Source organism: Rattus norvegicus, chromosome 20 (assembly GCF_021556685.1).
Source record: "Rattus norvegicus strain SHRSP/BbbUtx chromosome 20, alternate assembly SHRSP_T2T, whole genome shotgun sequence".
In the NCBI taxonomy this organism is placed as follows: Eukaryota; Metazoa; Chordata; class Mammalia; order Rodentia; family Muridae; genus Rattus; species Rattus norvegicus.
In genome coordinates this window covers 50,757,616-50,783,101 of record NC_141553.1, presented here as the reverse complement: position 1 = coordinate 50,783,101, position 25,486 = coordinate 50,757,616, and the positions used below count along the sequence as shown (strand labels likewise).

Genomic DNA, 25,486 nt, shown 5'->3' with positions numbered 1-25,486 from the left:
GGCTGAACCTCCAGGTGGGGTTCCTTCTAGGCTTTCGGAAGGGATCGGTTGCTACACATTGACACCTCATGAAATAATTAAGTAGCATGCCGGGAGTCTTTATTTACAAATGAAGTATTAAAACAGGGCTTGAGGTGGCCTAACTTGGGGTCTCTCACTAGGTGACAGAGACATTTGCATGTAAAAGCAGTTATAAAGTGGCTCAAAGTAAGTGGCCACGCCAGCCAGGAGGAATTCATGGGCCAGGGGAAAGCACCAGACAGCTGGCTCCTCTGAAGACCAGGTGCAGCCCTTGCAGGGAGAGCGACCACACCCTCCTCTGTTCTCACCCTGCCCTGTCTTGGGGTCCTGAGTATCCGGCAGGAGGGGAGAGAAAGTAACCATGACTTCCTGCTTTTCTGTTCCCCTGGTGATCATTTAGATGGCTGATCTACGAAGAGCCTGGATTCCAAGGCATCCCCTACATCCTGGAACAGGGAGAATACCCTGACCTATCCTTCTGGGATACGGAAGAAGCCTACATCGGATCCATGCGGCCTCTGAAAATGGTAACAAGGCTTTCCGAAGTCTCTCAGCTTGACCTCCATAACCTACCAGATGGGACGTTGGGCGATAAAAGCAGCCTTTACGGCTTTACGTGCATCTGTAACAGACAGATGAATCCAATCGCTGGATAGAAATCGTAGAAGCAATAACTTACCCAGTTTCCTGGTTAGGAAAGGTGGACAAGGCTATGCCCTTTGCACTGAGGGCATCCTCTGCCTCACAGCACAGATGTCTGCACCAAGCTTCAGCCAAGAGAGGCCTAGTGAGTGGAGAACTATGTAGGGAAAGCAGAAGCGATGGCGTGTACAACCCCCGTGGGTGGGAGAAGAGGCAGGGCTGGGGCACAGTTAGGAAAAGCATCTGAATAGGGAAGCAGAATCTCAAACAGGAGCGGAACCGCCCCTGCTAGAGCTGGCAGAGGATGCACGTGAGGCCGGGGCGGGCACAGAGCTGGGCAGGGCACGCTGAGGACTAGCACAGAGGTAGTGCCGGGAGGCAGGGCTGAGGGGTGAAGGGGAGCTGGGGTGAGCGGTCAATGCTCAACCTCCTTACCTGGAGCCTGTGCTTCTGCTTCCTGTGTCCTGGTCCCTGGCCGCTCTGCTGGGATGGAGGCTTAGGTGGGGTGAGGCTACCACACCAGGCTCTGGGCTGTGCCGCCTGATGCTAGGTGCTCACTGAACGCCAAGGTGGAGCTTCCGCTGGGAGTTCGGCTTGTGAGAGTCGGCATGGCAGATGTCTTCAGAGCCAGCCCGAGACAGATTGGAAAGTTAGATGCGTCTGATTCGATTATCTGCAGATCTCGATGCAGACGACTTGAGACTTTTTTTAAAAAATTAAATACACTTTCAAAGATCCCGGCTTTAGTTTTGGGAGCGCGTGACAGAGTTGTCTTCCAGCTTCAAAAGCAACTTGACCGTTTTAAAACGGAAGTTTATTGAGCGTCCCCCCGCCCCGAGACTAATTTTTTCTTAAGTTTTTTTTTTTTTATGTATTTTCTGTATGCTAGTGCTCTGTTGTCTTGCACACCAAAGATAGAATCAGATCCCACCGCAGATGGCTGTGAGCCACCATGTGGCTGCTGGGATTTGAACTCAGGACCTCTGGAAGAGCAGTCAGCGCTCTAACCGCTGAGCCGTCTCTCCAGCCCCCAGGGACTATGTTTTAAGAAGGCGCCGTTGGCCGCGTGCGGTCTAGCTGGCTGGTCGAGTTCACCTACTTAGGGTTTCAGTTTATTTGGGCCATTGGAAGACTTCGGCTGCAGTTTTTGAGCTCATGAAAACACATGGAAGGAACATCTCCCGGCTTATCAACCACTGACCTGTGTCTGCCTAGTGTTGTTAGGCAATGCTCTCCTCTCTGATTTTAGTTTTGGTTTTTACTTTTTAAAAAAAAAATAACTCTTTTATTTCAAAAGTGTATGTAGTGAGGCCATCCTTTGAGAGGTTTTAACTGCTATCTAATAGTTCTTATTGTTTCCTGCTGTGTGAGCTTTAGCACTTTTGTAGGCTATGGGTTGCAAAGTCAGATGCCTCCCGGGGCCAGGCAGGAAATAGGAAGGGCGAGGGTGCTGGCAGGGGAACCAGAGGGAGGGGTGGGATTCGGGCCAAGGCCATGGCTTGGGAAGGACCGGCTCAGGCAGGGTTGCCAATACAAAAGGTGTGCAGGCCTGCCAGTGCAGACGGTAGAACTCATTTCCTGTGAGATATCTTGTCTAGATGTAGCAAATCTTAGGGTTATTTATCGAGAGAAATAAGAAGTACAAGTTATAGGAGGTTGAGGCAGGATGATCCCAAGTTTGAGGCTAACCTGGTCTCCCTGGTGTGTGAGACCCGGTCTCAAAAGAACAAGAAAAATATAGCACTGACTCTTGAGATGCAAATTAAAACTGTATAAGAAAATTTCCTAGTGAAAAAAAACAAAGCAAAACAAACCAAGGGGCTTGGATGTAGCTCGGTGGTGGAGTGCAAGGCCGTGGGTCTGCTCTCTGCACACAAAACAACAAACCAACCAAAATCCGAACGGAAGCGCACACCAGGTGAGCACACCCACCAGGTCTCGGCTGTAGATGGTCTTGGGTAAACTTCATTTCCCTTTGACAGTTTCCGCATCATCTTAGGTAAATTAAAACAACCCATAAAGTAGTCACACTGTGTACTTCAACTACTGCGATAACACTGAACACTCTCGGTGGAAACTGGGTTGTTTTTTTAACTATGCTGTCTGTTTTGTTTTGTTTTAGGGTGGCCGTAAAGTTGAATTCCCTACAGATCCCAAGGTAAAAAGGAGAGAGAGAGAGAGAGAGAGAGAGAGAGAGAGAGAGAGAGAGAATATGAATATGAATATGAATATGGATGAGCGGGTGTGCGTCCAGAACTTGAGGGAGTAGGGGAGAGAGAAATTATTCTATGATCTTTATGTGCATGATGCTAATGTGACTTCCCCTCTAAATCTCCCTCCCGATAACCTTCAGGAAGAGGCTAATGGCACCGGCTATCTTAGCGTGGCCTTCGAGCTTCACTCTTGTATTAACTTTACCCTTCCTGGTTGGAATTGCTAAGTGCTGAGCCCATGGCTGGCAACACAGGAGAGTTTCAGCTTTTTGGCTATTCGGCATTGGTCTGGGGAGACTGAGCTAGGCCTTTGCCTGACGGCCATGTGTCCAGCTCCATCCCATGGCTCTCCCCGCCCCAGATGCACCGGCTACTGCTGTTTCCTACACCTGTCCCCTCCACCATGGTTGCCTTTGGAGTGTTCCACACTTTCGGTAGAAAGAGGGGGAGCCTAATGGTTTTTGTTTAACTGTATTAGTAGGTGCTATTATGTAGTTGATGTTTATATATGATAAGGAAATTTCATTCTGTATTCCAGGATTCAGTGCTATCGTTGTTGTTGTTGCTTATATTTGTCTGGTGTGTGTGTGTGTGCGTGTGTGTGTGTGTGTGTGCGTGTGTGTGTGTGTGTGTGTGTGTGTGTTGGCATGTTGTCACATGTGCCATGGAACATGTGAAGGGGTGTGTGTGTACATATGTGTGTGTTGGCATGTTGTGAACATGTGAGGGTCAGGGGATAACTTGGTGAGACTTGGCTCTCTCCTTCCAACACGTGAGTCTGGGGAGATCGTACTGAGCCTCGCTGAGCCGTCTCACTGGTCCTGCTTTTTTTTTTTTTTTTTTTTTTTTGGTTCTTTTTTTCGGAGCTGGGGACCGAACCCAGGGCCTTGCGCTTCCTAGGTAAGCGCTCTACCACTGAGCTAAATCCCCAGCCCACTGGTCCTGCTTTTGCTGAGGCAAGGCAGACTTTATTTTGTAGCCCCTGGCTGGCCGTAGACTTGGGCTCCTCCTTCCTTGTCCTCCTGAGACCTGCGATTGTAGGCTATACCACTGTGTCCAGCTTTTGTTTGTTGTTGTTGTTTTCTGGCTATGTCTCGTGGGGGATGGAACCCAGGGTCTCACACATGCTGGGTAAGAGCTCTACCAAGGAGCCACACCCCAGCCCAAGTAAGCGCCATTGAATGACAGATCCGATGTCGAGCTGTTTAGCTACTTAACTTCTCCCAAACTATTGGCACATCTCACTTCCATTGCAGGTAGTTATTTATGAAAAGCCTTCCTTCCAAGGAAGGTGTATGGAGCTAGAAACGGAAATGTGTGGTTTGGTCACGGAAGGAGGCGAGACAGAAGAAACAACCGGGAAGGAAGCAAACGGAAATGTGCCCTTTACGTCGGTGGGGTCTATGAAGGTTCTAAGAGGCGTGTAAGTAGGAGGGGCGACCGGGAACAGTTTCTCTTTCTCCCTGATGGAGTAACAGATGCACCCTCTTTCCCCAAAGACAACATTCTTGGTTATAGTCTGCTGATCTTCTGTGGAGAGTAGGGATTCGTGAGGACTGAACCCCAGGGTGTCACACATGCTGGGAGGGACATGAGACCGTGGCTGGAGGGTCTGGTGTGGAGCTCATAAAATTGTCTGTGCAGATTGATTTTTAAAGTATCATGTTCCAATCCAATGAACCATTTATTAATTTTCATGAATTTTATAATTTACATTAATTTTGAATTTTATAGACCTTGCACATTTCTAGTAGGAGTATACACACTGACACCATCTTGTAAATAGTCAGAAGTGTGTAGAGTTTGTCATTTTGCTTGTTGAGTTTCGTTCTAATTCTCTTGTTTAATTATCTATCTTTATTTTATGTGTATGTGTGCACCGCATCCGGGCAGTATCTGAGGAGCCTAAAAGATGGCATCAGATCCTCTGAGCTGGAGTCGCAGTTGTTAGCGGTTATGGGATTCTCTGCAAGAGGAGAAAGTGCTCTTAATTGCTGAGCCATCTCTCCAGCCCCCCATTTTAATTATTAAACGTAACACAACCACACCCCCAAGTGCATACACACACACACCGCACACAAAAGCACACACATACACACATACACACCACACACACACACATACCACACCACACACACATACACACACACCACACACACACATACCACACCACACACACACACACACACACACACACAAGCACACACGTACACATAGGCATACACACGCCTACACACAGCTCCACTCCTTTACAGAGCTCTCTGTAAAGAGAGTTCTTAGTTTCTAGTTCTTAGTTCTTAGTTTTTCTCTGAACATCAGATTCTCTTACACATCAAAGGATTCTAACAAAGACACATAAATTTACATGCTGCCCTTTGTAAACTCAGAGAATTTCACAAGTTTGCATAGAATGCCAACACTTGTATTTGTCAGGAAGGCCAGCACTGAAATGTCTGACAGGCCACTTGCTCCTTCTCCTGTAGCTGGGTTGCGTACGAGAAGTGTGGCTTCACCGGCCATCAGTACCTGCTGGAAGAGGGAGAGTACAGGGACTGGAATGCCTGGGGCGGCTACAGTGCAGAACTCCAGTCCTTACGGCCCATACTAAGTGTAAGTTCAAGAGAAGCTCGCAGCTAGTGCGTGGCCTTTCGGGATGCTGAGCGGCTACCCTTTACATTTGAGTCTTTCCGTCTCATTAGGATTTCTCAAATGCTCACATGATCATGTACAGTGAGAAGAACTTCGGCTCCAAAGGCTCCAGTATCGATGTCTTAGGAATCGTTGCCAATTTAAAGGAGACGGGCTATGGCGTGAAGACGCAGTCAATCAATGTTCTGAGTGGCGTGTAAGTGAGGTCGTTCCACCAGGATGTAAGCTTGGGGTTCGCTAGGGTTTCTGTTTGAATTAATGGTCTGTGACCCAGAGTCAGTCCTCAGGAAATATCTCACAGGTAAACATTAATTCGGGGCCTTGGTATTTACAGCGGTGCCACTTTCCTGGCTGTTCTGAAAATATTCTGATTATAACCCTCCCCGTACTTGGAGCAGGCTCTTGGGTGTCATGGTAGAAATATGCGGACCTGCTGACCGTTTTCTGAATGAGTGGATTGTTACTAAGCTGGCTCTGACCTTGAGGTTGGGCTAAAGTCCCATTAGGCTCCCCCATAGTGGCACACCTATTGGTGGTGCTTCACTAGTATTTTGGCGTAAAAACTACTGTTTAGACTACTACCTAGCGTAGATGGAGTCTGGTTGCTGGCACGGCTGACCCGACCTTGGCATCTGCCTACCCCAGTCTGCTGGGATGCTGGGATTATGGCGCCCACTGCTTTTACCAATACCAAGTCTTGACTGAGACATGACTCTGAGGTGGAAGTGACGGATCAAGCGTGCCAGCCCAAGAGATAGAAACAGAACTTATTGGCTGTACAAAGTCTGGAGAAGAGTTTGTTTCAGGCCAGGCACAGTAGCACAGACCTGTACTCTCAGCACTCAAGAGGCGGGGACAGAAAAACTGAGTTCAAGGCCACACATAGTGGGATCGTATCTGAAAAACAGTAACAATGACAAGACCAATCAAACAAAAACGTTTTGCTGCAGGCATGGCTCGATATCTGGGACCAAGCAAACACTCTCACCTGGGCTGTGGCTTTCCCCGAGGTGGGCCTCTTCACCTGTGGCCCTCAGCCTGGCTGGCTCTCTTCTCCCAGCTCACTCAGGTTCCATGTTTGACTTGGACTCCATGGTGTGGGTCTGTAGTACACGCCTGGCTCTGCTGCTGTGCTGTGCTGTGGCTGACCTAGGGTCGGTCCCGCAGTGGGTATGATTGAAACATACGGCTCCCCAGGAGCTGATGTCAGATGTCTTTCGTAGGGAACTGTTCTCGTGATCTAGCTGGGGACCCTTCTGATTTCTTCTAAGTGATAATGTTATTAAAGGGACATACGAAGAGAGCTGACATTGGTTCTGTGGTAAGCAGTTGGTGTTTGCTACTGAATCTGACTGGCCCCAACTCTACTGCACTTCTGCAGGCCTCCCCCAAGAGCCTGGCCAATCCAACACGTCTACAGTAGAAAACACTCCTGTTGATAGTCATTACGTCATTGGGTAGGTTGTCACTTGCAGTATCCCTTCGGTGACATGGTGTGATCATAGCTGCCCATCTACCAGAATTGGGAGTTGTCTGAACATGTGGCAGAAGCCACCGGAAACAATATGGTGGCTCTGTGGCTCTGCAGTACTTCAGATCATGTTTGTCATTGTTGGGAAAGGTCGTAGTGAGCCTCTCAGTCTTGGAGAAATGGTCACCAGGTATCCTCGTTCCTTAGTCACAAGCCAGCCGGTCATCTACCCTCACAGGGGAAGCTGGAGGAGGCTGGGTCGATGTTGATGCAGGATAAGTTAGCACAGCACGCAGTGCTCTGAGCCTGTCTTCCTCCCTCCTTACCCATGCTGCAGCTTTGTCGGTCTCCTTCAGTGGGGGTTGGACTTTCTTGTTTCTATTTTTAGTCATTCTTAGTTGTATTTCCTGGCAGAGGCTTTTTTTTTCTTATTGTAACAGTTGAGGTTTGGTATTGGGGGGAAGTAGGAGAGAAGCACAGTTGTACACATATACACCACATACACACTACATACATACACACATACCCACATACATACTACACACATACACACATACACACCCACATACATACACCACATACACACTACATACACACATACCCACATACAATATACAAATACCACATACACACTATATACTTACATACCCACATACATACACCACATACACACTACATACATACACACATACCCACATACATACACCACATATATACATACATACACACATACCCACATACATACACCACATATATACATACATACACACATACCCACATACATACACCACATACACACTACATACATACACACATACACACATACATACACCACATACACACTACATACTTATATACCCACATACATACACCACATACACACTACATACATACACACATACCCACATACATACACCACATACACACTACATACATACACACATACCCACATACATACACCACATACACACTACATACTTATATACCCACATACATACACCACATACACACATACACCACATACACACATACACCACATACACACTACATACACACACATACCCACATACATACTACACACATACACACATACACCACATACACACTACATACATACACACATACCCACATGCATACTACGCCCATACACACATACACCACATACACACTACATACTTACATACCCACATACATACACCACATATACACTACATACATACACACATACAACACACAAATATCACATACACACACACCATACATATACCATATACACATACATACACCACACACACTACACACACACCACACATACCACACATGCATACCACACACACACCACACACACACAAATACCACACATGAAATATACATATACAACACACACACATATACCACACACACACCACACACATTCAGACACACATGCACACCACACACACATACTGAATATGTACCACAATAGACAGCACACACACACACACACACACACACGCATGCGCGCGCACACACACACATTCAGACACACATGCATACCACACACACAGTGAATATATATCACAATAGACAGCACACACACACACACAGACATTGCACATACACACACACACACACACACACACACACACACACACCTACCCCTGTTAGTTTAACAACTACCAACAAGGACCTGGGAGGGTGGGAGGGCTCTGCGGGGCATGCGCCTGTCCTGGCTACAGGTGATTCTTCAGAGGTCTCTCTTCACGGGTGCTTCCTCTCCTGAAAGTCAACCCAAAAGGCTTGAAGCCACTGGTGCTCGAGCTGCCACAGGCCCAGAGCTCTGAGATGTGCCCTGTGTTCTTTAATTACTGTTTTTGTTTGCAAGTTCTGGTGTTTGTGGTTTACCTTAGGAAGAGGCACCCATGGCTGGAGCAGGGCTCTCTGTTGTGGTTGTCATTGCCCCGCAACCACAGGCTTACCTGAGAGATGTGTGTGTCGGTGGCCCTGAAAGTCAGCTGTGCCCTGAAGCATCTCTGGTTCAGCACAGGGCCCTGGACAGCTCCCTCCCCCATAACCAAAGACACAGTTAAGAGACCCCTGTCGCACTCCTCAGAGTTAACGTCAGGGCCACAGGGAAATCCAGGCCTCTAAACTCCTCACCTCGCAGGATGCAGAAGTTGGAAAACCTGCTGGTTTGAGATTTGGGGAGGGGAAAGGCTTGTTTTCTGAGAGAGCCGGGTCTCAGTTTCTGCCTTGAGGTGGCCAGAGGTGAGCTTTTGGATGTTAGCGCTTTAGTGTCTCCTGACCACTTAGTTTCTGAAGTGTTCCTTTTCCTCTGAGTGGTTGTTCTTCTCGTGGGGATGCTTCAGTGGTGATACAGACACCACGAAAACATGGCGGGCAGGTCACAAAGCCTGTGTTCTGGCCTTAACTGAGGACATCACTTCAGACAGGTCTCCCACCGCGCAGTGTCACAACTGGTAGTTACTTGCGATGCTCCTCCGTCTTCCAAGCGCACAGGCAGGGGCTTTGTCTCCTTCCATGTGTGAACTCTTCTCGTCTGTCTGGTTCCTGGCACATGCGTGGCTGATGGGAAGTCAGCATCTGCTGTACAAGAAAGAGGAATGGCTTTCTGTCTGTGAAGTGGGCATGCCAGGAATCCTCAGGAAATGTGATGCCATAGACCTGGAAAGTTCTGAGGGTGACGTGCGTCGTTCAAACTTTTTCCCCTTCAAAGAAGTCCCCTTTGCACAGGACATGGTGGCTTCATTGAGTGGGTTTGACTGATTGCATCTTTCTGAGGTCGCTGCAAAGATGACATGGGAACATTACAAGTGATGTGAGCTTGGTACCTCTGGGAGTACCACAAGTGATGTGAGCTTGGTACCTCTAGGAGCACCACAAGTAATGTGAGCTTGGTACCTCTAGGAGCACCACAAGTGATGTGAGCTTGGTACCCCTGGGGGCACTACAAGTGATGTGAGCTTAGTACCCCTGGGGGCACTACAAGTGATGTGAGCTTGGTACCCCCGGGGGGCTGGTTCAGCTTTGTTTTCTCTAGAGTTAAGTTGGAAATACCATTTGGAAAAAGAAATGCTTTTCTTTGTTTCAGGTTTTTAGTATTCATTCTGATTTGTTATATAGGAAGCATAGCTTCCTGTTAAGATCTGTCTGCAGAAAACTATGTTGAAAAAGTTCTTATTTAAAAAAAAAAAAGAAAGAATCAGACTCCTTTTTAAGATCCAGCGTATTTCCTTGGCATGAAAATAGGGGGAAAATCACAACACAAAATTATTCTCATAGAAATTTAGTATTTAGAAGCACCAAATAGCTTGCGTTGAGACATTCTTTTGAACACCGTTTGGATTTGACAGATAGAAAAAGTCAATCTGCCCCTAAATATTAATGGAGAACAGAAGAGAAATGGGGTCTGAGCAGCACAGCACTCAATGGGGTGTGTGAGGTAGTAGTTTCATATGTAAAATAAAACCAATGGTCACCAGGGTTGTGTCTCTGCAGGTGGGTAGCCTACGAAAACCCTGACTTCACGGGAGAGCAGTATGTCCTGGATAAAGGTTTCTACACCAGTTTTGAGGATTGGGGAGGCAAAAATTGTAAGATTTCTTCCGTTCAACCCATATGCCTGGTAAGGACTTCATTCTTATGGGGACTTTACCTCAGCCCGGGCTTCCCTTCACGGCTTCTAGTTTGTGTAACGATTGCTACAGAAGATGTTCTGGCAGAAGTTTAGCAGTAATTGTTAATGAAGAAGAAAAGAAATTTTAACACAACTTCTTTAGTAATCATTTTTTTCTCTCCTTTTATACGATGCTTAGGATTCTTTCACTGGTCCGAGGAGACGAAATCAGGTAACTTTTTAAAAATATGTTCTATATTTGGGACACAAACACAAATTCATATTGTGGACTCTTCATTTTCCATTGAAAAAGTGAGCGTAAATGCCAGGTGTGTGGGGCGCTTTGTGAATTTTACCCATCCTTAATCCTGAAAACATTAATGGCGGTGCTCAGTCAATGGCAGTGACCCGTGTCTAAACCGTTATACAATGCTTCTGTAATAAAATACTGGATTTAATCTCATTACATGGAATCAGTTTCATGACTACACATAAGTCAGCATGTGAGGTAGGAGCACAGGGTTATCTCGGCACATTATAAATGCGTCCATGTTTGCTGTGCACACATTGTATGGTGTCGCCCAAGCCTCTGTGCTGCTGGCTCCCGGGTCAGTTTCGCTGCTCCTTTTGTTATTTAGGCTTAGGATGTTATTTAGGATGTTCCCACAGCCATAATTGCACAGGCGCATGAATGCCACTGTAGTCTCTTTTATTGGCATAGAGATATTCTAAAAAGTCAGCAAGTATCACCCTTAGAGAGGGAGGGAAACTGGACTACACGCTCGCTTCCAAAGCCGGTCTGTTGTCAACGTTAGAACCTATGTACAATTACTTTTGGCCACAGTAAAGCCTTAGCGTGCCTCACAGCTTGTGACAGCAGTGTCTTCTTTAGAAAGTTGTCTCTGTTGTCCTGCCGGCCTTGGATGCCTCTAAATTAAATACTCCCAGATGGTCCAGCCAACCTGCTGATCGTTAGTTATCTAGTAGAAAATTAAAGGATTTATAAAATTCGTACCAGCTTTACTATAACAAGAGTTAGCAGGTCAGGTCTGGGTCATCATTTAAAGAACTGAGCTGGGCTGGAGAGATAGCTCAGAGGTTAAGAGCACTGTGTGTTCTTCCAGAGGTCCTGAGTTCAATTCCCAGCAACTACATGGTGACTCACAACCAGTCCGTAATGAGATCTGGTGCCCTCTTCTGGCCTGTAAGCATACATGCATACAGAACGCTGTATACATGATAAATCAATCTTAAAAAGAAAAAAGAACTGAGCCAAGTGGTGCAGAGGTTAAGGCACTGCTGTTCTTCTAGATTTGATTCCCAGCGCTCACAGGGCGGCTCACAACTGTCTAACTACAGCCCTGGAGAACCTGACAGACATCCTCTTCTGACCTAGAGAGTCACCAGACGCACGGGTAGCGCACAGACACAAATATGCAGGCCAAATACCCATATACGCAAAAATAAAAAACCAGAAACCAGAACACGGTCAGGTAGTTAATTTTGTGTTTCTCTTTCCTTTTCTTTTTGAAAGATTTGCCTGTTTTCAGAACCACAGTTCCAAGGTCAAAGTCAAAGCTTTGAAGAGACAGCAGGTCAAATCGGTGATTCATTTCAGACCAAGTCTTGCAGAGTTCTGGGAGGCAGGTAAGCTGACAGCGAGGAACAGAGCAGATCAAGAGGGTAGAGAACCCAGACGTTTGCAAGTCTGCGCAGGCTCCTGTGGGCGGCTGGCACTGTAAAACACCAGTTGGTGGGAAGCTTGCGTTGTAGCATCTGGGGCCAGAGGTCAGAGGATGCACATGCCAACAGGGCTGCAGAAGCTGAAGGGTGACCTCAGTGTTCGGGAGGAGTCAGACTAGCTCTATGCGCTCTGCCCGCTGCCGCAGCATCTGTAAACGGCTGGATCTGGGGAATCGATTCAGCACCTCCCAAGGCAGATTTTTTTTTTCTTACAGGCAGACAGGAGTAGGGTCAGCGCTCTGCATGGCAGGCAGGTGGGGGTCACACTCTGGCTGAGAGGGCTTGTGGTAGGTAGCAGAAGTGAAGTCAGCCTGGATTAGGCGAGGGGAGGATCTGACTCCCTGTGGGCAAATACAGACTTTGATGGATCCATAAGAGACAGGGATGGGGCTGTGGGTAGGCAGTGAACCAAAGTGCTGTGCTGAAAGCAGTCATCTTATGAGAGCTTTATAAGAAGGGGAGAAACTGAGGAAGCCCATAAAGAGGCCAGGAATTCATCCTAATAACAGTAGCGATGGTGCCTTTAATATTACAGTCCCTGTGGTTCAGTGCACTGGCTTTGTGTCAAGTACAGACCAAGGGAGGGGAAGTGTCTCAGATTCTTGGCTCACCCACCTACCCCACCCCAATCTTCTTCTAACCTGCTTCATTTCCTACAGCCAGACATACATGTTTGAAATTGTTTATCGTCTGTCTGAGCTTGCCGCAGTAACTTCAAGGGAGCAGGGACAGTGCCGCTTTTGAAATGTCTTGAGCAATAGGACAACGCCGGCATGCAGTCAGCGCTCAGTGAGCATCTGTTAAAATATAAAAGCATCAGCAGCGTTGGGGGAGCCCAGGACCCAGGCCTTAGGGACAGAAGGATGTTTTCAGTAAACGTAGTAGAGCCCGTCCCGGTGGCTCGGGCCTTTAATACCAGCTGTTTGGGAGAATGAGGCAGGAGGATGACAGGTTCAGGGGCCTGACTAGGCTACTGATGAGTGAGTTCAAGGCAGCCAAGAAACTTAGTGAGGCACTGTACCAAAAATAAGTAAATAAATTAGTTAATTAATTACACAAATAAAGAAGAGGAGGAGGGGGAGGAGGAGGGAGAAGAGGAAGAAGAGAAAGAGGAGGAGGAGGAGGAAGAAGAGGAGAAAGAGGAAGAAGAGGAGGAGGAAGAAGAGGAGAAAGAGGAGGAGGAGGAAGAAGAGGAGAAAGAGGAGGAGGAGGAGGAAGAAGAGGAAGAGGATGAGGAGGAGGCCAGCTGGGGGTGCGGCTCGGTGAAAAGCAGATGGCTAGGTAGCTCTGAGGACTGAAGGACCGTTAGGCAAGGGAGGGACCCTGGGGACCCTGGGGCATGTAGGTACACTGGCTGGGAACACAGTAGAAGGTTGAGGGGTGGAAAAGAAAAGCCATATTATTCATTTCCGCCAGTTAACCAGGCACATTAAATTGCCATGAGATAAAATTCAGCAGACATATGCAGATATTTTTTAAAGAAAACCCAGTTAGCTAGAAGGTTTAGCATTATTTTATGGCCGGCACCTCTAAAAGTCAGGTTTTTTTTTTTCTCAAGACAGGAACTTAATTATATAAGTCTGACTGTCCTGGAACTCACTGTGTAGACCAGGCTGGCCTTGAATTTACAAGACCTGTCTGCCTCTGTCTCCCAAGTCCTGGGATTGAACTCATGCGCCATCGTGCCCGGCATAAAAACCACGTTTCTTCAATACGATTACACGCATTTCACACCATGTGTCTGTTTCTCTTACAGCTGGGTTGCCTATGACGGAGAAAATTTCTCTGGCAATCAGTACGTGCTGGAAGAAGGCCACTATCCTTGTCTCTCGGCAATGGGATGCCTGCCTGGAGCAACCCTGAAGTCTCTTCGCTTTATAGATTTTGTAAGTGTAAACACAGAGATACAGACAGATGTGTGCTGTTCACGTTGCTGACAGAGCAAGGAAGCCAGCGGCTAGGACTTCCTCGGGTTACAGCTGCACTCTACCCTGCACATATTATTGTTTTTATTTATGGTGCATGTGTGTGCATGTACATGAGTGTGTGTGTTTGAGTGTGTGTATGTGTGTGATTGTGTATGTATGAGTGTGTGAGTGTGTGTGTTTGTGCGTGTGTGGGGGTTGAGTGTGTATGTATGTGAGAGAGTATGTGTATGTGTATGTGTATATGAGTGTGTGTGTGTATGTGTATATGAGTGTGTGTGTGTATGTGTATATGAGTGTGTGTGTGTATATGAGTGTGTGTGTGTGTGTGTGTGTGTGTGTGTGTGTGTGTGTGTGCGCGCGCGCGCGTGTGTAGCTGCCCTCAGAGGTCAGAAGAAGGCATCTGATCCCCTGGACTGGAGTTACAGGCAGAGAGAGCTATCAGAAGTGGGTACTGGACATTGAACTTGGGTCCTTTGGAAGAACAGCAAGCACTCTTAACCATCTCTTGACCCCCAGCTTTTGTGCACTTTATCTGTTAAAACCAGGTCTCTTACTTGCTCTCTCTGACTTCTTACTTGAATATTCATATATTCACATGCACAACCGCCATCTGCTAGTTTTAGGGCCCTCCCCCACTTTCTCCCATGTCCTCTCTTTTTCCATTCCTCTCCCCCTCGTAGCCATGCTTTGGATATGAACACAGCTTGAGTATTCTTGTAAAATGCATGTGTTTAAAAAGTGTGTAGGTAGAACCTTTAATTCTATACCATAATTACATACAGTTCTCACTCTTATCATTCAGTTATCAATGTTACCATTTCTGAAGAGCTGTCCTTCTTGTTGCTTGACCATCTAGTTGATGGACTGTAACTGTCTCGTCCTCTGCCTCCTCTGCTTCCTGAATCCCTGTGGACCTGTGAGGGAAGGGGTCCCCCGGGCTACCCAGGATGGACATGCTGCATTTCAGTGTAGACCAGCACTTCACTCTGCTGGCGAGCCATGCCAGACAGGGCCATGTCAGACTGAGAGCTCCTCCCTCCCAGGCTGTCTCACCGTTGGCACTTTGGTCTCCTACACATGTCATTTGGGGTTTCTGTTAGCCACCTCTTTCTCTAGATTCTGCCTCTCATTATTAGTCTGCAGAAATTCCTTGTGGTTTAGCCTGTGATCACTATGTTGTTTTCCAACCCTGTATATGGATGGGTGCTTTGCCTGTGTACCACATGCCAGGGCCTGTAAAGGCCAGAGGAGGACATTGGATTCCTGGGAACTGGTACCATGGTTGTGAGCTGCTAGGCGGGTGCTATGAACTGAGCCAGGGTCCTCTGCAAGGGCAACAAATGTTCTCAATCACTAAGCCCTCTTTCCATCTACCCGGCTATTAGCTTTGTTGTTCTAATCCTGGTGACAGTGTCCCTCCTTCAACAGGACCTTCCATGTAAGCTAATCAAACTAATACATTAAATGGAACAAAGCCGGAAGATGATGCCCGCATACTCACGCCTAGGTGTGCCTAGAGCTTTGGAAATTATTATTTGCTTTCAATAGCTAGTCTCATAAAATGCTTTAAACATCCCTATGGCTTAGCCTTAACTGTAGGAAAAACGTGTGTGTTGGCTTTACGGCACCTGCCTGCTTGCCTACATAAACTAAGATGCTGCTGAGGCAGGGACAGCAGCAATGACACGTGGGACGGTGTCGACTCATCAGCTTACAGGCAAGGCTGGCATGTGGCTCAGCTGGGGGAGTGCCTGCCTGGACTGTCAGCACTCGGGAGTTAGGAGGAGAAGGATCACAAGTTCAGGGTCACACTTGGCCACGTAATGAATCTGGGCCCAGCAGGGGCCTCTATCAGACCCTGTTCCAAACAATCCAGGTCATGAAATAGGACTTAAAAAAAAAATTAATGTGCCTAGAATTCCAAAAGCTTACACGAATATATTTGCATTTCCTGGTGCCATGCCTTCTTGGTACATCTATTTACATCATTTGGTCACTTACAGGTGACAGCCTTTCAGGTTTCTATCCCAGATCTACCAGAATGAAATTCTATGTTTTGTGTGTCCAAGTTAGCGGTTTCTGTGGTGCTGGGTACCAAACACAGGCCCTCATGCATCTAGGCAAGCGTCGTATGACTGAGCCACACCCTTTTCCCTGTGCAGTTTCAACTGTACCGAACCCCACACAAAAGGGGGACCCCTTCCCACACGACATTTTTCTTTTTTTTTCTTTACTGCTGTCATTTTTTTTTTATTAACTTGAGTATTTACGACATTATTTCTGACAGTATATTTCAGTGTTTAGGATGTTATCGGCATGCTATCTCTACGTATATGGAAATCATGCAAAATAGTACTCCCATAGTTCTTGTCTGGTCCCCTCCGTGTGTTTTATGTATTGTAATTCCTGGGACACGGACCAGTCTTCACACACTACTCTGCCGTTCGCTGACGGCAGACGGACTCTGTCCCGTACATCAGGGCACAGCCACATTAATGAGCAGAACTATAGCTCACCCTTGCTACACAGCTTGAAGCAGGTTGGTCCCTGTGTGCTTTTTTTCATGTGTCATTTATGATATTGGGAATATTATCCTCAGAGACTGGGGCAGAGGTCTGTGACATGAAAACAAGCATAAACGTCGACTTTTCTCTTGTCTGAAAATCAGTCGGGAGCTGCTGTCCTCTCTAAAATGTCTGCGGCTTCTACCTGTGGTCTTTGTCTCCCGGACAATAATTCCTACAAGAGGGTTTGGGAACGTGAGCCTACAGAATCCTCCTTACTGGAGATTAAAGTGGGCTCACAGTTACACCATACTATCTCGAGTGCCCAATCATCTAACATAGGCTCAGAAACCCAAGTGACCTGACCCAAACAAACCAAAACTCCAGACACCAGAAGTACGTGTAAAAGGGAGGCTCCTAGACTGCTTCCTGGGCCCCTAAGAACACTACCATATCACCTGGCCATGAGACACCAGGCCACCACAGCCTTCTGGCCCTCTCTGTTAAGGTCTGTGGCTTTCCGTCCAGCCTTGTCTTGCAAAACAAAAACACTTCGAGATGAATGAAATTTCATTAAAAGGTTGGCGTCCCATGCATATAGGACTGGTGTTCCATGCATCTCTAGGAGTGGGCTATTCCATGTCCCTGCTCTACTGTGATCTCCTTTGACAGGAGAGCTTCCTACCTCCCATCCTTCCTCTCTTTGAGACCTCCCAACTGGCTAAGTGTGTGACAGTGACCCTCTGCAGGGTCCCTTGTCCCCAAGAGTAGATGAAGTCTCATCTGCTTCAGGCTGCCCACAAAAGCTTGCCATTACTAACAGGTGAACAAATTTACCTCCAAACAGGAATTTTCTGAACCGACAATTATTCTTTTCGAAAGAGAAAACTTCAAAGGAAAAAAGATAGAACTGAACGCCGAAACAGTCAATCTCCGATCCCTGGGGTTCAACCCGCAGATTCGCTCCGTTCGGGTCGTCGGTGGCATGTGAGTTACTCGTTCATTGGCTAACACGGGACAACTCTTTCTTGCTTTCACAGATATGCTTTTCCTGTGGAGCACATTTTTAAAAACATATGAATGCATACATATACATACCTTAAAATGTATCGGCTCGGTCTGTATGCCTCGCCATTTCCTCACAGTAGAAACGGAAATGAATGCCATCGTCGAGTGACTGAATGTTGGGAGTAGACTTGCTGGGAACCTCAAACGCACCTTACATCATTTTAGATGAACAGACAGGTGGTCTTGGCTGTCTGTGTGGGTTAACACGATGCACCTCCATGTTTCTGTCTGGGTGGGTCAAGCCTGAGTAAAGCATCGTTCATCCACGTAGCCAGCATTTGTTTATTTGTTTATCTATTTATTTTTGCTTAAGTTTAGATTAAGGGTTCAAATCCCCAGGGGAGCTCACAACACAGCACTCAGCAAATTCATGGAGCATTTTCTTAGCAAGTAAGAGAGAGCTGGGGTTTTTTGTTTTGTTTGTTTTTATGCTTTGAAAGACTGAGAGACCATGCTCTGATTTTAGAGCAAAGGGTAGACTTTTTTCTTTGACTGCTGGTGCTGTATAGATTGTTAAGTCAACGGGGAAGGGCGGGCAGATGATTCAGTGACTGAAGGCACTCACCGTACAAGCCCGATGATTTGGGTCTAGTCCCCACAATGAGAACGGACTGTATATACAGTCGTCTTCCGACCTCCATATGCATACTGTTGCATGTCCCCAGATCATCGCGAACTCACACACAAATAAAATAACAAAGTTACACCACCACCCAATCTTCCTCCCTCCCTCCCTCTCTCCTCCCTTCCTCTCTGGCAGGGTGGCTCTGTGGGAGTCTTGGCTGGATTGGCACTTACTATGTAGATCAGCCTAGCCTCAAGCTCACAGAGGCCTCTGTCCCCCATATGCTGGGGTACACATCGCCATGCCCAGCTCCCACCAGCCAATTACTTTTAAACTCTGGAAGATTTTAGTTTTACTCTCTGGTAATTCTAAAACTTGGGCATAAGTAGATACATACCAGTGCAGTCCATTTTCCTATGGAAACATTCTTCGGTTAAAGCAACATGTTAGGGCATGCTGAGATGTGGGTGGACGGGCTGAGCCCACTCACTAAAATAATTACGGAATTATTAGGAATGAAGCTTTTAATGTTTTGTAAGACAGATGAAATGTGTGCAGTTAGAGCTCTGGGGTTTAAAGTAGAAAACATCCTTCTCCAGTGACTGGCAGAGCAGGAGGAGGACCATCAGGTACTCAGTCCGTAGGGTTCTCAGGTTGTCAGGCCAGCAGGTGGGTGGAAGAAACTTAGCTTAACATTCTGGGGATTTAGGGAAGGCCGCTCTTATTTTAAACAACAACAACGTTTTGTAATTGTTTTACAATGTGTCTTAGATTAGCATCGAAGTGACAGGCTCTATCACGGCTCCATACATGCTTTATTTTGTAGACCCTCCTTCCTCCACCTGTAAAGGATTTATTTTTATCCAAGCATTACACTCACCAGTGTACACATGAGAGCTCTGTAAACGGTAATTATGTAGGATAGCAGTACCTTTAGGATCCACAACCTGTGTATGTTTTATGAAAGACGTTCAGAAAAGCCTGCGAACCCCACTGACAGAGCATCACTGTCTCATTGTTCTACTGGAGGAAAAGAAAAACTTAGCCATTTCTCAGAGTGAATTCTGACATGAATACTTAATACTGCTGATCCTTCCAAGTCCACTACCTATCAAAAATAGCTTTGAATGCTCTAGAATGCAGGCTGGTTTTACCTCCGATGTGTACTAGAAGTTCAGCGTGTGCTGAGCTGGGCATGACTGTGCACACATCCCGGAGGCAGGCCAGCTTGATCTACATATCCAGTTCTAGGACAACCAGGGCCACACAGAGAGACCTTTTCAAAAACAGGAAAGAAAAGGGAAGGACAGGAAAGGGAGGGAAAGAAGAGAACCTACAGCTCTCTGAGAGCCAGTGTAACGGTCAGGGTCCGCCACCCAGGGGACGCGACACATCAGCTGTGGTTTGTCCCCCTTGCAGATGGGTCACCTATGAGTACGGCAATTACAGAGGCCGGCAGTTCCTGCTCTCTCCTGCAGAAGTGCCAAATTGGTACGAGTTCAGTGCCTGTCGCCAAATAGGCTCCCTCCGGCCCTTTGCTCAGGTACGTGGCGTTTCCCTCCATGCTGTGCGTAGTCCTTTTAGTTTCCATTGGAAGCTTGACAATGGCTCCTCCTCTCTCAGTATCCGGATGTGAGGCTTGAGGCACCTCGAAGCAAGGGTATTTCAGACATGCCATCGAGCCCAATGGCGGCACGTGTGCATGTGTCAGCTCTGGCTGTTCACTGTCACACTCCATGCCTCGGGCACGCTGGGCTGTCCCCACACTGTTAGCCTGAGAACAGACTTAGACCCTCAGCACCACACCGGCCACCTGGTGCTAAGGACCCTAACCCTTATGCTGCACTCTGGATTCTTCCAGATGCCAGCATCTCAGTTCTTCCGACCTCACAGTTGTACTTAACTACCGCTGGGGTTTCTGTCTTCTAGAAACGAATTTACTTCAGACTTCGAAACAAAGCAACGGGACTGTTTATGTCAACCAACGGGAACTTAGAGGACCTGAAGCTTCTCCGAGTTCAGGTCATGGAAGATGTCGGTGCCGATGATCAGATCTGGATCTATCAGGATGGGTGCATCAAGTGCAGGGTGAGCATTTGGGGCTGTGCAGGCCTGGGCCGTACTGTGCCTTTGGCCTCCTCAGGTAGATGCAGTCACCGTTCCACAAGCTTCCAGAGACAAACGGGAAGGTTTTCCCCGAGAGATACTTCCCAGCTGAGGCAGAGTCAGTTAGAAACTGAAAATAGGAAGCAAACCAGAGCCACGGGCTGGAGCACTGGCGCATCCGTGGTCACGCCCGTGTCCCACAGTTCACCGCTGTACTCTCGCAGGAGCCATGTGCAGAGCAGACACTAAATGCAATGGCCAGTTCATGAGGTCCCTTCTTTACTCCTTTGCTGTATGAGCCTCACTGTTTGCTCCCGGTGCTTTAAAAACTCGGTGCCTATGAGTCAGCGGGAGAACGCCCACTCGCTCTGTCTGTGCCCGGGAGGACACAGACGTGCTTTTGTGAGCAGAGGTGCTGCTCAGACACACGGAAGAAAGCACCCAGACAATGTGTGGCTGAAGGACTGGAGCTGAGAAGGAGGAGAGTTCTGCCTTGGGGTCATCTCAGTACAAGAGGGGTAGCCTCAGCAGTCCCGACGTTTCGGCCATCTTATTTAACATCTCATTTCAGTAGGTCAAGGTGAAATGTTGAATACGCTCATAAGGCTTTCACATGTGTGTGTGCATGTGTGCATGACACATGCATGTCACTGTAACAGAGCCCCCTCCTGCTGAGCCATGCCCCCTACGCAGGACAGTCCACTTTTAATAAGCTTTCACTGTAGCATCGTGTTAGTGGCCAGCAACGCTGTTACTTCAGGGGAACTTTTAAATCCCCTCTTCCAGGTTTGCATTTTTCTATTTTTATACTTGGATAGCATGCCAATTTAGAAAACTTTAGATGTTTCCCATGAAGGAAAGAGGAGGAGTAAGCGAATGGAACTCCAGGTTCAGGCGGGGTGGGGAGGAGAATGTTCTGTGGCTCCTCTAGTGCAGCTACAGAGAGCAGGCATGACCTGGGCCAAGTGTGTGTCAGATGCAGCCTCTGAGCATGCTCACTGCTCACAGGGAGAACCATGCTATGGGCCATTTACTGTACCAAGGCTCCTCTTGGGGTTTTTTGTTTTAATTTTTAAGTGTATGGATATTTTGCCTGCATGTCTATGCACTCGTGCATGCCTGGTGTCTACCAGGGCCAGAAGGTGGCATTTGATCCCCTGAGACCAGGGTTACAACTGTCAGCCACCATGTGGGTGCTGGGAATTAAACACCAGTGCTGTGTTAACCCCTTAGTCCCGAAGCTTCTCTTAGTAGTAACAGAGTCTCACGAGGCTCACCAGCGCTCACGTCATCTAAAATAAAGGCCTGGTGCTTGGCCTCAGGGACTCCAGCTAACAGCTGAAATGGCCAGTGTGGGATAAAACCAGGCAGGGACTGACTTCCGAGTGGGAGTTCTCTGACAGTCTGTTGTTTTCCTAAGCAGATAGCAGAGGACTGCTGCCTGACCATCGTGGGCAGCCTCGTCACGTCTGGCTCCAAACTAGGACTGGCCCTCGATCAAAATGTCGACAGTCAGTTCTGGTGCATGAAGTCCGACGGCAGGATCTACAGCAAGCTGAAACCAAATCTAGTGTTGGATGTGAAAGGTAAGGACCGTTTCTCTCCCCGTGCTGTTTCCTTCCCTAGTTAAGGAAAAGTCTGTTGGGAAATGCCGATGTGCTGCTAATACGCTGTGGGGTGCCAAGAACTGGTTTGTTTGAATCGAGGTCTAACCTATGCTAAGCATGTGTTCCTGAGCTATACCCTCGATATGCTCTTTTTATAGTAGTGTTAGGCTGTGCTCTTACTTGGCCAGTGTAGTTGATAACGTACATAAAGGCTGCATTTCATTGGGAAAGCTTGCGTTTTAGAAGGAATTACAGTATATTAGGGCTCTCTGGAGTTACAGAACTTATAGAATGAATGAATGAATGAATATATATAAAGGGTATTTATTAGAATGACTGAGAATGTGGTCCAGCATACCCAACAATGGCTATGAATGGAAAGTCCAAGGACACAATGGTTTAGTCCAATCTGAGGGGGGAATTTTTTGTGTAACTCTATGTCTCAGCTGGTCTTAAGTATGTGCTAAAATCCTGAGGAAGTAGGCTTTAATGTGAAGGAACAGGCTTGCCATCAAGAGCTAGAGCAAGCAGGCATAGAGGAAGATGTCCTTCTTCTGTGCCCTTTACATAGCGGTGTTTCTCAACCTTCCCAGTTCTCATGCTGTGCTGACCCCGACCATACAATTATTTTCATTGCACTTTATACCTGTAATTTTGCTACTGCCATGAATTGTAGTGTAAGTACCTGTGTTTTCCTGTGGTCTTAGGTGACCCCTGTGAAAGGGTCAATCGTTGAGAACCACTCTTCTACAGGCTCCCAGCAGGTGTGGCCCAGATTATAGCTGGGTCTTCCCACCTCGAAGATTGGATCAGACGTGTATGTTCCCACTGCAAATGACTTGATTAAGCAAAAATCCCCCACAGGTGTGTGCAGTGGTCATTTTTGTGTTTTAGCTAATTCCAGATGTGGTCAACCTGGCAACCAGAACAGCTGTCCCTGAACCTGAGGGATTTGGTGCAGGTTGATGACGTTTCAGTGAGGCGTCTCTATAGTGAGGGGAATGGTGCTTGGGAAGGCAAGCTGGACCTGTAGTCAGTTTCTGGGGTATGGATATGTTAAAACACAGATTTCTGGCCACCATCACAGTTTCTGATCTAGATGGTCTGGAGGTGCCCCCAAATGTGGTTTTCTAACAAGTTCCTAGGTGTTGCTGGGGTGATGGTTCGAGAATCATGCCACCAATGATGATTTTAAAACACTTTAGAACAAACCCACCCACCCACACAATATTTGGGAACACAGCAGGCGGGCACGTTTGTAAGTAAATGAAGGGAGGCTTAGTCGTCCACTGGGATAATTTATAATCTACGTGTTCACTGTAGTCACTTGGTTTGTGGGTCACCCGAGCCTAGGCTGCTCTTTAACTCTGGGCAGCTCAGCAGCATCCGATAGTCTGAATTCTAGGTCAGTCTCTGCCGTCCGTACCCAGGTCCTTCAGCAGTTAGCACCCTCGCTGTTCCCATCAGGAAAGGATGAACAGTGAACTGGTGATCACCAGTGGCCGCCTGCAGTCTGCTACCTATGCTTGCAGGGCCCTGAGCAGAGCTGTCCCTGAAAATGAGTAAGTCAGGGCAGAGAAACGGCGACATCTTGGTCCTCGAGACACTTTTGGGTAATGGAAAATGGGGCACTGGTAGCTACACTGGAAGCAGACGTGCGTTTTGCGATCCTGGGGGTTCTGGTAAGTGGGTGGCCAACCAATCACCAGTGAGCGTAGACACAAAGAACCCAAGGAGCTAGATGGCGCTCCGAGAGGCAAACAAACCAGGCTGGATGAAGGCAGAGACAGACAGTATCGGAAATTGAGTAAGGTGACCGCAGGCTGCGTGGAAACCAAGCACTAGCGTCACATAAGAGGCAGTGGAACTCTCGGGTGTGGGAAGCGGGCAGTCTCCTCCCTCCCTGCATCCATGGTCACACAAGAGGCCCGGCTCACAGGCAGCCCAAGTGGGAGCCATTTGAGAAGCACTGGCCCTGGCGGGCCTTTATTCCTATAGAGCCATTCACGCTGCCACAAGGTGAGGCTGGGTCCTAGCCTGGGGATAGACTGCCTGGGTCCATCCATAGCCTCCTCTTCCTTCTGAGTTGGGAAGACCAGGTACTGAGTAAATGTGTGTTGGGGGAGGGGTAACCACATTTAGTTCCCCCGGTGCAGCTGAACAAACCCTGTGTTTCCTGCCGAGATGATCAGCTTCTGTGTCCCGGGTTAATGAAGGTCACTGTGGTCCCTAGGGCACTCATTTAATTTCTTAGTGGTCTTCACTGTATGCCAGTCTGTTAGACACTGGGCACCAACGTGAAGAAAGGCTGGCTCTGCTCTCTATGGACTCTTGAGAGTCCCACCCTCTGGAGTGAAGGGCTAGCTGTAGGTTTGTGGGTTCTCCATGGCTTCTGCCACAGAGCAGCCGCAACTTTGTTCCACTGAATGTGGGGAAACAGTGCCACCTTCTGGACACGAGAGCAGGCTGCACGGCCAGCATCCTGGCAAGGGAGGCGCAGGCCTCCATGGCTCTCTCCCTCTTCTGTGCTTAGGAGCCTAAGGTTTTCATTTGTTATCTGCTAAAATGGCATAAGACTCAGCAGCCTCATCAAGTCTTTCTTCTTGCCTTGTGTGTGGGGAGTGAGTTGTTTTGGTGAATGCTGGAGAATGATTCCAGATGGGCTAGCCTATGGCAACAGTGGGAGCAGGCTCACACTTTCATCAGGTTGTACACTAAATAGGCAGATCAAACTACTACGTAAGACAGAGAAACTAAATATTAACCAGGACAGAATGGGTAACCCCAGGCAATTACCTTTTCGTTGTTCCTGATGCTGGCCTTAAATCTGTAACGTTTCTGCTTCAGCCACACCACACAGCAGCTTTCTAGTGTAGGCTGCCGTTTACAGGAATACTAGTGATTTATTTTAATTAGGATGTAAACCTTTCAAATTACACCTCCTCGGTCCCGTGTGCCAAGAACTCAACTATACCTGTAACAACAGAACTGTTCTCAGACGGATGGGCAGGCGTGGGCGCTACTCAGAATGCACAGGTGACAGCTGTGTCGGGACCTGGCCTTCAGGGAAGCTTAAAGTGGTTTGGATTTACAGTCATTTAACTATTCACCCATCCCACGCTGTCTTCTGTATCAGAAAGTCAATAGAAATATGTTTTCTAAGAGAAATTCTTTCCAAAGACAAAAGACACAATCAGATTGTTGTTACTTGAGAACTATTGATTCTACTGGCACTAGAGTGAACACAATGTATGTAAAGGACCAGACTCCTGAAGGACTGAAGACCCCATGTCCTCGATACTGAGCTGTTGGGAGTCTGTAGTCTTTATAAAGTTTAGGTATATTAATGTGCA

At 47.5% G+C, this 25,486-nt stretch overlaps 1 protein-coding gene across 2 annotated transcripts in view; it reads left to right on the top strand.

The window, feature by feature from the left end:
* The window catches only part of Crybg1 (crystallin beta-gamma domain containing 1), a 195,383-nt gene that overhangs the window by 167,323 nt on the left and 2,574 nt on the right, over positions 1-25,486 (top strand). For both annotated transcript variants that reach the window (XM_087598715.1, XM_087598716.1), the window contains 13 exons: positions 422-548; positions 2,786-2,821; positions 4,133-4,299; positions 5,360-5,486; positions 5,576-5,721; positions 10,495-10,621; positions 10,812-10,844; positions 12,147-12,259; positions 14,112-14,241; positions 17,635-17,774; positions 19,840-19,963; positions 20,350-20,508; positions 21,950-22,112. In XM_087598715.1, the coding sequence (XP_087454841.1) occupies positions 422-548; positions 2,786-2,821; positions 4,133-4,299; positions 5,360-5,486; positions 5,576-5,721; positions 10,495-10,621; positions 10,812-10,844; positions 12,147-12,259; positions 14,112-14,241; positions 17,635-17,774; positions 19,840-19,963; positions 20,350-20,508; positions 21,950-22,112 (1,592 nt within the window). The remainder of the gene's footprint in view (positions 1-421; positions 549-2,785; positions 2,822-4,132; positions 4,300-5,359; positions 5,487-5,575; positions 5,722-10,494; positions 10,622-10,811; positions 10,845-12,146; positions 12,260-14,111; positions 14,242-17,634; positions 17,775-19,839; positions 19,964-20,349; positions 20,509-21,949; positions 22,113-25,486) is intronic.